Raw genomic sequence first — 12003 nt, 5'->3', positions numbered from 1 at the left:
CAAAGTCGTACAGCAAGACGTGTCCAGAACCCAGGACTTCTAACTTTCACAGACTTCCACTCACCAGCCCTGACTCCTTAGACCTCCAGACCCCTATCCGCAACAGAGGCAAGGCGATCTCACTGTCTAGTGCCCATGGAAGGGAGAATAAGACCCCAGCGTCTACAGGACACAAACAGTGGTTTCCAGGAGTGGAGGGTGATCTGCTGGGTCTTGCTCAGGAGTCACCTGGGATACCCAGGTCCGACCCCCAGATATTTCTATGTTATTGGCCTGGGGTGCAGCCTGGGCATGGAAGGTTGTTTAATGGCTTAAATAAGATAGAAGTTTGTTTTTCTTTCATATAAGTGTCTGACGTAGACAGGGTAGGGTTGCTATGGCAACTCCACTCACCGATTCCTTGGGGACTCAGGCACTGAGGAATTCGGCTCACTGCTGGAGAGTGCGGCCTTTGTCTTCTCTATGCAAGGTGGCAGTCTTCACAGCCACGTTATCGCCACAGGATGTAGGAATAGATGACATAAAAAGAGGCGGAAGGAACCATATGACATTTGTCTTGTTTTCTGTCGACGATACTTAGTCACATAGCTACACCAAGCAGAAAGAGGCTAGAAAAGATGATATATATTTAGTGGCTCCGTGATAAACTCTATTCCTTTAGGATAAGAGGAGAATGCCTACAGGAGAATAATTAGCCATTTTCGGTGCAAATTTCCAAAGGCTTTTAGGTTTAAAATCGAGGCATGGAGATTTTCAAAGCTTCCTCTAGTGAGTCTTAATAAAAGGCAAGATGAAGAACTGCATCCTGGGGGATCGACAGGGAGATAGGGATGGGGGTACCTTCCCTGGCAACCTCCTCAAAGAGGAGGGAAAAGCTGGGGCCTTGGTCCCTAGAGGGGCTCCCATAGGGAGAGAAGCAGCTACTCCTAATTACAGGTTCCCTCTTAACTGCCCCTATGAAGGAGAATGAACTCTTGATCATTTATAGGGCCCAAGAGGAAATCTTTACATGTCTTATCCCAGTTGATCAGCACAGCAACCCTAGGCCAGTGCTGTCCTTTGATTTCACAGATGAGGACCACTGAGGTTCAGAGCAGGGAAAGCGCTGCCCCAGGTCACAGGAGTGAGTAAGCAGCACAAAGCTGACATTGGAATCCAGGTCCAAGATGCTCTGGATCCTTCTCGCTCGGAACGACACTGCCTGCCACAGACCACTGTGTCTCCACAGGTACAAAAATGACATGAGACTCGATCCTCGCCTCTTCCCTGCTGGAAAGTACCGAATCACCAACAACTACGGGCTGCTGACCTTGGAGATCAGGAGGTGAGACTGTGAGCCACAGAGAGCCCCATGACCCTCCTCCCACCCCACCCCACCCCACCCCAGGTCCCAACGTCCCCGAAGCCAGAGCAGGATTCCAAACCCTTCCTTGGAGTTATTTCCCAAGTGAGCCTCATCTTCGGAAGTGCCTGTGGTGCTTGTTAAAATATGAACCCCAGAGATTCAGATTAAGTAAGTATGGAGTGGGGCCCAGGAATCGATATGTAAGCCCTACCATGGGGTTCCAATACCTGAGGACACACAATGAGAAATGTGGGCCCAGCGGCTCATAGCAAGGATTGAAAGCTGAGCTAGGCAAGTTGGGAGAGCTCCTTCCGGGGAGAGAGAAAACACAAATCCTTACACACACACATGCACGCACACACACACACGCATGCATGCATATACATGCACACACACAGTGCACGGGGAAGCAGTTGGAGGGAGCGTTAGATAGGCCTTCCTGGCGGTGGTGAGTGTTTTGCGTGGTTATGAAGGAAGAGGCCACGTGCACTGAGGGAGGCCATATGGAAATCCGAAAGCCCAATACTCCCCAGCGTGTGCCTTATTCATTTGAGCTGCCATACGTGAAATTCCACCAAGCCCTGTGCTAGGTGCTTTACACGTTCAATCGACAATGAACCATCCTGGCAGGGAAGCGTTGTTACCTGGGAGGAAACAGGCTACAAGAGGTTAAAGGTCTTACGTGGCTTGTACCAGGCAGAGTCTGGGTTTCAGCCAGTTCTCTCTGTCTAGGTTCTTATCAATACACCAAACCCTCCACCTCAACCAACTTGGGCTTCAGTGACACAAATCTGAACAAAGTAGGGAAACATGGACATAAATACTGATGATACAATGATACAAAGGGCAGTGTCCTGTGGACTGCACAGTTGGCAAAGGCGTTCAGAGCTGAGGCTCTTAAGGGGCAGGTGGGACTGGCCCTTGAAACAAGAGACACTCCTGCCCTGGGCAGCCAGGGGAAGAGAGGGGGCATCAGGGGCTTCTGTGTTTGCTGATGGGGCCGGATGTGCCGCATCCTACCAACTACTCGCTTCATCATTAAGGTGCCCCGGGATGAAGCTGGCCCAAGCCTCCACTGGGAAAGCAACAGGGTTGGCCTGGCTGGTGGGAAGACCCAGGCCTGAGATTGAGAACACCTGGGCACATGGCCCAGTTCCGGCAGACTGGCAGTGTGTCTCGGGCAAGCCCGTGCCCTGCTCCTGCTCTGGGCTTCTGGAGCTCTGGGCAGGAGGTCATGCCTGAGAGAGAGCTTGCCACCTTGAAGCTGGGTGAATTCCAGTTGCTGTGTGACTCTGAGCAAGTCACTTAACCTCTCTAATCCTGCAGAGTCAATAATAACAATCATATTTTCAAAGTACTTTCACCTTAGGTGGGTTAGGCCAGTGTATGTCCCCAGTTTTTCAGAGGTGGACACTGAGGCATGGAGAGAAGCAGTGGCCAGCCCAAAGGCACACAGCTTTTCAGCAGTGGGGCCTGAGTCAGAGCCCGAAGTCTCCCCCGTGAAGCCTTCCCATCAATCCCCACATCTCCACCCGCAGATGGGGACTTGCGCTTCCCATGGAGCCCAGCAGTCGTGGGGGAACTTCTTCCTCTCTCCTTTTCAGATGCACCGTCGAGGACGCAGCCACCTACACAGTGATAGTGAAGAATGCCTATGGCCAGGCCTCTTCCTTTGCCAAAGTCCTTGTCCGCAGTAAGTTCTCCCATCCCTAGCAGGCCAGGCCGGCCCACAGCAAACCCAGGCTGAGCAGAGCAGATGAGGACACGGGCCTGTGGTCAGACTCAAAGAAGGGCTGTGGCACAGGGCTATGTGGCCTAGGACTAAGTGACCGGGTCACGGAGCTGCTCACTTCCTTGGGGCCTTGGGAGCCAGTGAGTCTCCGCCCTCAGACAACACAATCTATACAACTGTCTCCAAAGACTGTGCTTGTCCTGCCGGGTTGGGTCCAGATCCAGCTCAGGGCCTCTGGGAGGGTGGCCCAGCCCTGCTAGCCCTGCTGAGGGGTCCTCAGGTGCAAAGGTCAAGCCTTACCAACTCCCCTGTGACCCCACTGCCTCATTCAGACTCTGGTGCTGTTTCCAGTTGGGCATGTGAAGGTTACCCCGAGGGCATCTGAGATCACAGAATAAAGGAGAGGATACCCTCAGGGGACATCCAGACCCCAGTTCGAATGCTGGCTCTGCCCCTGACTGGCTATGTGAGCCTGGACCAGCCACTTCACCTTTCTGGGCCTCTTCATCTATACATGGGACTCTTCCTACCTCCCCCCAAACACTCATGTTGGTTATATGACATGGCATAGGTAAAGTTTGACTATATTAGGCTCTTGAGAGGAAATAACTGCCCTTCCCCCACGCCATGACCAGGACAGAGCACAGCCCAGGAGGCCATACCTCTGCGCCTAGGGCAATGCTGCATTGTGACCTCAGTGCTCCTGAGAGAGAAGTTGCATGCATGTGTGCACACACACACACACACACACACACACACACACTCTCCCTGGGCAGCAGACTGGCTGGAGTGTAGCCCCTGCTGCCTCCCTACCTCTCATCAGACCTTGTTAAGCTGTCCTTCACAGTCTTCTCCACCCCTTTGCCCTCTTCCCCAAATAGCTTTTGGGAGGCAGCTGTCCCCACTGCCAGCCAGGCTCTGTGTATGGAATTTGAGCCATCCCTATAGGCTGTGCCCAGAGTCAAGCCCAAGGTCAGGCATTGGGGCCCTGCACCCTCTATCTACCTATTCTTCCCCTCACTTCCTCCAGATCCACACCCCTCCCTCCAAGGCCAGCAACTCCAGATCAACCAGGCTTCTTCCTGGCCCCCAGACTCCAGCCAGGCTCCTACTAAGCTCATCCACTCACTGCCACTACCACCCCTCCCCTGCTCTCATCTCCATAGCAACTGCATTAGTCCTAGTGGAAAGCCTTGGGCTGGGAAGCAGGAGCTCTGGGTGCTAATCCTGAGCCTTCCACTGACTCTGTATGACTTCGGGCAGCCTCCTGACCCTCTCTGGGCCTAGATCAGGAAGGGCCTTTCCAAGGACCAGTGTCACGTGATGACTTCAGGCTAGCTGGATGATTATGCCTCAGTTTGCTCATCTGTATGAGAAGGTTATAATGGCGTCAATAGACAGGGCTATTATGAGGATTAAACAAGTTAATAACTAGCATGTGGTAGTCACTGTGAACAAAGCTGTTCCTACTCTCTGGTGTTCTGAGCCGACATCTTCTCAGGCATCACCCTTAAGTCTCCAGACAGCTCTCTTAGTGCTGCCCCTTCCCCTGCCAGTGTTCCCTGACCCCACCAGAAACCCCAGTTTGACTGGGCTCTGCCTCCATGAAGAGTGTGTGATCTCGGTGGTGAGTTTAGAAGAGGAAGGAAACCACCATTTATTGAGCACTAGCTGTGTCCGGCTCTGGCTGAGAGCTTTGTTCATGTGAACTCAGGTATTCAGAATGCCACCACTATCAGGAATCATGGTCCCCATTTTACCAAGGAAGAAACTGAGGCACCCAGGGGTGAAGGAACTTCCCCAAAGCCAAAGGGGAAACCACTGATAGACCAGGACTCAAACCCACACTCAGAGGCCACGCCTCCACGGTCTAGCAGGAACATGGGTCGGAACCTTCTCAAACTCCGTGTGCTCTGGGTTTTCAGCTTACCTGGGGAAAGATGCTGGCTTCGATTCGGAGATCTTTAAAAGTAAGGAGACTAGGGGAGGGATGGGGCTTCGGGAGGAGGGCGTCGGAGACTCCTTGTCAGTCCTCCCCACAGCCCCCTTTGGGACATAGCTATCCATTGCCCACTAAGGGGTATCCACACGGCATTTGCCTATGAACAGTTAACATTTGCAGACTGGTTTCTGGGGGTCCCAAGGCAGCTGCTGAGCTGGTCAGTGGCCAAAACTGAGCTTAAAAGCCAAAAAGACAAATGAATGTGGCCTTTGGATAGTTACTATTTCGGTTCTTCTGGTCTTTCCTAAATAAATCTCCAAGAACAGGCCCCTCTTCTGTTCAGGCCACCTGGGGAACTGCGACCCTGACCCAGAGGAATGGGGACGCCCCACAAGGGTCTTCCCTCCTGCCTAAGCCCCAAGCAAGAAGACGTCTGCCCTGAATTTCTGTTCCAACCCAGGACTGATGTTTGGCCCCAGCGTGGAATTCACATCGGTGCTAACGCCGGTCTTTGCCCGTGAGAAGGAACCCTTCTCCCTGACCTGCTTCTTTTCGGAAGATGTGTTAGATGCTGAGCAGAACATCCAGTGGTCCCGAGATGGTGAGGACCCCCAGTCCTGGTCCCCAGCTTTCAGAGGCAGAGGTGGAAGATCCCTGGTTCCATCCCCAACCCTGGGACCCCCCAGGGGAAAGAGAAACGCAGCTATGCTTCTCCCACAACCAGTCTAAGCTGAGTTAGGGGTGCCGAAGAGACAGAGGGAAGCAGAGCACAGCCAGATGAATTCAGATCAAGTCACCTTTGAAATGGTCACCAAGCTCCAATGTGTCAGGCCCTGTGCTGGATGCCAGGACAGGGACAGGCACAGACGCGCGTGAGCTCAAGAGGCTCTCCATCTGGGAGGAGGGAGGATGCCAGAGCACAATTGTAGCCACAGCCTGTTGAGAGCTGCGGCCAGGCCCTGGCTCAGCCCTCTGCATTTATGAGATTGTCATCAGCACCCTAGAGGTGAGTGATGGTGTTCAAAGTAATGGGAACAGAAGCCAAGGCCAGGAGGCAGGACAGCACGAGAAACAAGAAATGGGGCCCTGTGCGAGGGTCAGGGGGAGGTAGTGGCAGTTACTTAGGGCTTTTCGGAATTGAGGTATGGGTGCTGGTAAATGATTACTACCCGTGAGCTAGAAGACCCCTGGACATATCATAGGCAAGGCTGGGAAAGCTGGTCAACTAAGGCAGGAAGAGGTGGCCCAGCCAGGAAGAAGGACAGCTGGACCTCCTGCCCCATCCATGCCCAGGCCTGCAGCCAAAGGACAAGGTGTACATCACAGCAGAGGCCGCCTCCGCTGGTGACGGGTGTGGAGGAGCGGGGACGCCATGAGGAGCCCTGAGAAGTAGCTGCAATTACAAAGCTGAGATGATTTCCCAACTTGTAGATCTTCCAGAATAGGGGTGCGGACAGGAGGGAGGGGCCTTCGAGTGGAGCAAAGAGCAGGACAGCCAGACAGTGTGGCCACAGGGTGGGGCCCACTCACCAAGCCACCATCCCTCTCACAAAGGTTCTCCCTACTGAGTCCCCACTCTCCTCACTGAACCCTTCCTCGCCTCTATGAACCCTCGCCCTTCCTTACTGATAACCTCAACTCTCTCAATGAGTCCCCACCCCTTTCTGGGGGCCCACTCCCCCTCAGGAAGCCCTCGCTCCCTTCATTCAACTCATAATCACCCCCCACTGAGCTACCGCCCCCTTCCTAGAGCCCCAGCCCCTCCAATGAGTCTCCAGCCCCCTCACAAAGCTCCTGACCCTCAGGCCCCGTTTCTTGTTTCCACTTCCTCCAACTGCTCACCGAGCTGCCAAACCAATCATTTCCCTAAATCCTCATTCCCCTCATTGAGCCCCCAGCCCCTTCCCTGAGCCCAGCCCCCCACCCCCACCCCAAGCCTTCTGCAGAGGAGAGTTCAGCAGCCACCTTGGCAAAGTCCCGGAGGTCACCACCCCCATCTCCAACTCACCAACTGAGCTTCAGGCGAGTCAGCCCCTTGACTGGTAGAGTCCCCAACTGGCCAGCCCCACCTCTGCCCAGACCCCCAGAGCATCTCTGCTTTCCCAGGCGAGGCCAGGATCCCTTAGGAGCTCACACTGGACCCCTCCCCTCCACAGGGAGGCTCTTGAGGTCCTCAAGACGTCAGCAGATCCTCTATGCAGACCACCAGGCATCCCTGAAGGTGTCCTGCGCCTACAAGGAGGACGAGGGGTTCTACACAGTCCAGGTGACTTCACCCTTTGGGCCCCGGGAGCAGAGCACCTATGTATTTGTGAAAGGTGAGCGGGCAGGTGGGGGGTAAAGGGGGCAGCTGGAGCCCAGAGAACAGGGCTCTGCCCTGACCGATTTGCTGTGGGACTTTGGGCAATTCCCCTGTTCCTTGGGGCCTCAGTTTCCCTATTATAAATGAGGATGTTGTGTTAGAGTCTCCCTAAGAATCTGTGGCCTCCTATGACCCTCCAAAAGGACACGGCCTGAGAGTTTCAGAGTTGGTGAGAGCTGGGGAGGGAGGGCCGAGCGTGGACTGGGATGATTCTAATCCCTGATTGATTTCTACCTCCTGGCTTTGTCACTTCACTAGTGGGGTGACCTTGGACAAGTCACTTTTCCTCTATGAGACTCAGTTTTCTCATCTACAAAACAGAGTTGCTCCTGGGCTCAGAGATTAATAATGCCAGTTACCCAGGTGCACGGTACATGTAGAATGGGCCCCTAGTAAATGGTACTCCCAGTGCCCCCCAGATACTGTTGTTTAAAGGGGGGAGGCTATTACTCAGGTCCTGAGATCAAAACTGAGCCCCTGGATGATTAACAAAAAGAGGAGGCTGTGCAGGGGAGAGAGGGAGCAGCTGCCAAGTGGACGGGAGCTGGAAGAGCCTCCCCGTGCCCCCTCCCTCCCCACCCTCCACCCTGGCTTTCAGATGCTGCAGCCGAGAAGCTGGGGGCCCCAGGTTCCCCGCTGAATGTCCGATGTCTGGATGTGAACAGAGACTGCCTCATCCTGACCTGGACCCCGCCCAGTGACACCAGGGGCAGCCCCATCTTCGGCTACTCCATCGAGTGGTGAGTCAGCCCCTTGAGTGGCAGAGTTCCTCGGGGGGTAGACCTGGCTTGGTTGTGAGGACGAGAATGGGGGCCACGGGAAAGAGGGAGCCCCATACCTGGCCTCGGAACAGGGCAGGAAGTAGACCGTGTCGTATCATTTAGGGGCAATAGAAGGGTGTTCACCGGCACCTGCAATTCCGCCATTGGAGTCAGCCGCTGCCTCTGGAACACTGACAGCAGGAGCTGGCCCCAGGGGGGGCACACACTCAGTGACCGAAACCTGAGCACATGTGCACTCGTTGGCTACTTTCCTGCTGAGTGACAGACAGAGATTGAGTGGCATTGACCCTGGAGGGAAGAGGCATGCCAGGAAGGGGGAGGGGCTGGGACATCCTGTCTCCTTCATGTGCCACCAGCTCAGAGGCCTTAGTTTGAGGTAACACCTAATCCTGCCACTGATGGCTCGAGGACTGTGTACCTGCTGCATGCCTTATCTCACCGAAGCCTTAAAACCACCCTAAGAGGGATTCTTTCATGCCCCATTCCACAGGAAAATGGGGTGCGTAGGACGATGACATTGCTCATTGGTGGTGGAGTCAGGATTTGGACCTGCATGTGACCACCGGCCCATCCATCCAGTACTTAGTGCTGTGGTAGGCCCTGAGGACAATGGTACCCACAGGGCTCAGACTCTGAGGGTCAGTCTGGAACACACGCTGACTTAGGGAGGGGACGGCCCTCAGTGAAATCCTAACTCCACCACTAGGAGCCGTGCGGCCTTGAGCAGTCATCCCGCTGTCTGGGCCATGGGTCTGCATTTGTAGAGGGAAAGTAATCACATGTAACTCTGTGGACCATTAGGATGTGAAAGGCACAATGCAGCTCCAAGCACACAGGAAAGCTCCATGAAAGACATGGGAAGTTCCATCGTGGGAGGTGGAAGATGGTCCCCAACCTCTTGGGGGCCTGAGGTTCGAGCCAGGCTTTTTAATGGAGAGCAGGACTTTAAATGGCCGAGACAAGCTAGGCAGGCAACCCAGGGCAGGGAAATGGCCCTGGCAGAGGCTCAAACTGGGAAGGTGTGAGTCATGGGACTACTCTCCCACAGGTGCCAGGGCGAGTCTGAGCAATGGGTGCCCTGCCATGAGGCCCCTGGAGGGACCTGTAGGTGCCCAATCCAAGGCCTTGTCGAAGGCCAGAGCTATCGATTCCGGGTGAGAGCCATCAACAAAGCAGGCAGCAGCCTCCCCTCCAAGGCCTCAGAACCAGTTGTCATGGGTGATCATGATGAAGCCCGAAGGAAGATAGGTGGGTACAGAGGCCCTAAAGGGACATTCTAGAGCATCAATCAGGGCAAACTCAGGACTGGCTCACACAGGAGACAGGTGGCACGGCCCCCATTCCAAGCCCAATTCCAAGAGGTGAGACACAGCCCATCCCCTCAGGAACCCCTAATCTGATGGAGGAGACAGGAACTCCTAGTCATTTGGAGGAAACACAGTGCTGGCCTTAGGAGCCCCTAGCCTGAGCGAGAAGGTATGGCTAGTCTGACAGAAGACACACCAGTCCTATCCACAGAAAATACTAATGTGAGGGAGCACCACAGCACCTTCTTCAGACACTCTTAACCTGGAGGAGGATGACAGCCCTGCCTCAGGAGCCCCCAGCCGGGGGGTGGGAGGAAGTGAGGGGACACAGTCCTCCCAGCCCTGAGAAGTCAACCTGACTTAAGTTTGCCTCCAGCTCCACCATGACTTGGGTACCTGACCCCAGGCATATCACCTCTCCTCTCTGTCCCCTTTGTCCCAAGAGGACAGAGCATCACGCAGGGTCTAGGAATCAGCACCCACAGGATGCAGACTTGCTCTGACCCAGTCCCCACATACCCTGCACCCCTACTTCTCTCCCAACTTGCTCCATTCTCCATCCTAGAGATCCCCTTTGACCTGGGAAACAAGATCTCGGTCAGCACAGACGATTTTGAAGGTAAGTATGAACCTCTTGACACTTTGCCTGAAGACTCCAGTCCCCTTTATGGTTCTAGAAGCTCTGGAGCGCAAACTGGCAAAGAGACAGAGGCTGCCCCTGTACAGGGTGTGGGAGGTGAGGGAGAGAGAGGCCCCATTGGGGGAGCCAGGATTCTCGGGTGATTGTGGCCCACCTTGTCGTGTCCCTCGTGGAAGAGGTGGGAAGTCCCGGGAGGGACATCAGGAAAGCTGGGTTCTGGCTCCAGCTCTGGCCAGCCCTGCTGGGTGACCTGGAGCAAGTTCCAGCCCCTCTCTGGGCCCTAGTTCCCTCCTCTATGAAATGTGGAGCTGAGATTGGGACTCTCTGAGGGACCACCCACCTCTGCCCCTGGATGACTTTGATTCTAGACTTTGTGACCATCCCCTCCCCTCCGACCAATGTCCATGCCAGCGAGATCCGCGAGACCTATGTGGTCCTGGGCTGGGAGGAGCCGAGACCCCGAGGCAAAGCCCCACTGACATACACCCTGGAGAAGGTATGGAGACCCCAAGGCCCCCAGCTGCTGGCTAGCTTAGAAATAGTCATGCTGTGGGGGAGTTCAGGGAAGCGCTGAGAGACCCCCAGTCAGTATTTATCCCTTGGGGAGGCCTTCAGAGCATAGAAGAGAGTTCCTTGCCTGGAAAGGCCTGAGTGTGGCCCTACATAGAAGCAGGAGGATGGATTAAATGACCTCCTGAGATTACCTCCAGCCCTGAGAGGTCAGTTACTGATGGCAGTTTCTGAAGCTGTCTGTGGATATACACAAAATTAAGAGACAGACAACAGCACCAACAGTAAGATCCACTCTCTTCTGGGCACCTCCTTGCCTCCAAGCCTGGCTACCATTGGGCCACACATCAGGTCAAGCATCTCCTCTTGGCCAGAGCCATGTCAGAAGCGAAGCTAGGCTGGTGACTGGTGGCACTCACAGGGCATAGAGGTTGTACTAGGTGGTGGTTCTCACTGTGGACAGAGCGGGGACAGGTGTCTGGGGAGGTTACAGCTGTGTGGAATAGATTTCACGGTGGCAGAATGAAAAATGGCCTGGCGTTAAGATCACTCCAATCCTGACTTCTGCTGTGTGAGCTGGTTTCCTAACTTCTCTGAACTTTAGTTTCCTCCAGCATAGACTGGACAACCTACTCCGTGCGGGTGAAATAAGATGCAGCACGCAGCCGGGGCCAGCAGCCCTGGGCCTGTAAATGCTTCCCAAGGAGACATCCCTGACTCTGGCACATAGTGGGTAGACAGTACAGGGTTAATGAATCAATGAATAAAAAAGTTCCGGGGAGATGCCTCTGGCTTTGGTTGTCCAAATGGGCCTTTCTTTGCACACTCACGGGTGATGGTATTGCTTAGACATAGGAAAGCTATCATAATTGAAGATTTGTTCTGTGAGGCGGTAGACTATAAGGTCAAGACCTTGGAGTCAGACCGCCTGGGTTCGAGTCTTGTTTCTACTGCTTACTAGCTGTGTGACGCTGGGCCAGTTACTTAGTCTCCTCTGCCTCAGTTTCTTCTTCCAAACAATAGAGACAATAATTGTACACACCTTATAGCAGGGGTCCCCAACTCTCAGGCAGCAGACCAGTACCAGTCCATAGCCTGTTAGGAACTGGGCCACACAGCAGGTGGTAAGCAGCAGGCAAGCAACTAAAGCTTCATCTGGATTTGCAGCTGCTCCCAGCACTAGCATCATGGCCTCAGCTCCACCTCAGATCATCAGGCATTAGATTCTTATAGGAACACCGGGCCCTGGTGCCAAAAAGGTTGGGGACTGCTGCCTTTTAGGGTCAAAACGAGGATCAAATTAATTAAAGCACATAAGACAGAACGAAACCTGATATACTGTAGGTACACAGCAATGTTCACTGGTTTCTATAGCAATTCCTT

The 12003-nt window shown here is 54.2% G+C and overlaps 1 protein-coding gene across 1 annotated transcript in view; it reads left to right on the top strand.

Annotated features, from left to right (window-relative positions):
• MYOM3 (myomesin 3) overlaps positions 1-12003 on the top strand; it is a 48781-nt gene that overhangs the window by 5175 nt on the left and 31603 nt on the right. Inside the window, 9 exon segments of the mRNA XM_023529167.1 lie at positions 1229-1324; positions 2950-3038; positions 5003-5047; positions 5480-5620; positions 7176-7337; positions 7980-8121; positions 9212-9411; positions 10036-10089; positions 10479-10606. Of these exon segments, the coding sequence (XP_023384935.1) occupies positions 1229-1324; positions 2950-3038; positions 5003-5047; positions 5480-5620; positions 7176-7337; positions 7980-8121; positions 9212-9411; positions 10036-10089; positions 10479-10606 (1057 nt within the window).

This window comes from Pteropus vampyrus, unplaced genomic scaffold (genome assembly GCF_000151845.1).
Source record: "Pteropus vampyrus isolate Shadow unplaced genomic scaffold, Pvam_2.0 Scaffold36, whole genome shotgun sequence".
Classification (NCBI taxonomy): Eukaryota; Metazoa; Chordata; class Mammalia; order Chiroptera; family Pteropodidae; genus Pteropus; species Pteropus vampyrus.
Note: the sequence above shows the minus strand (reverse complement) of the source record. Positions and strands in the feature narration are given on the sequence as shown.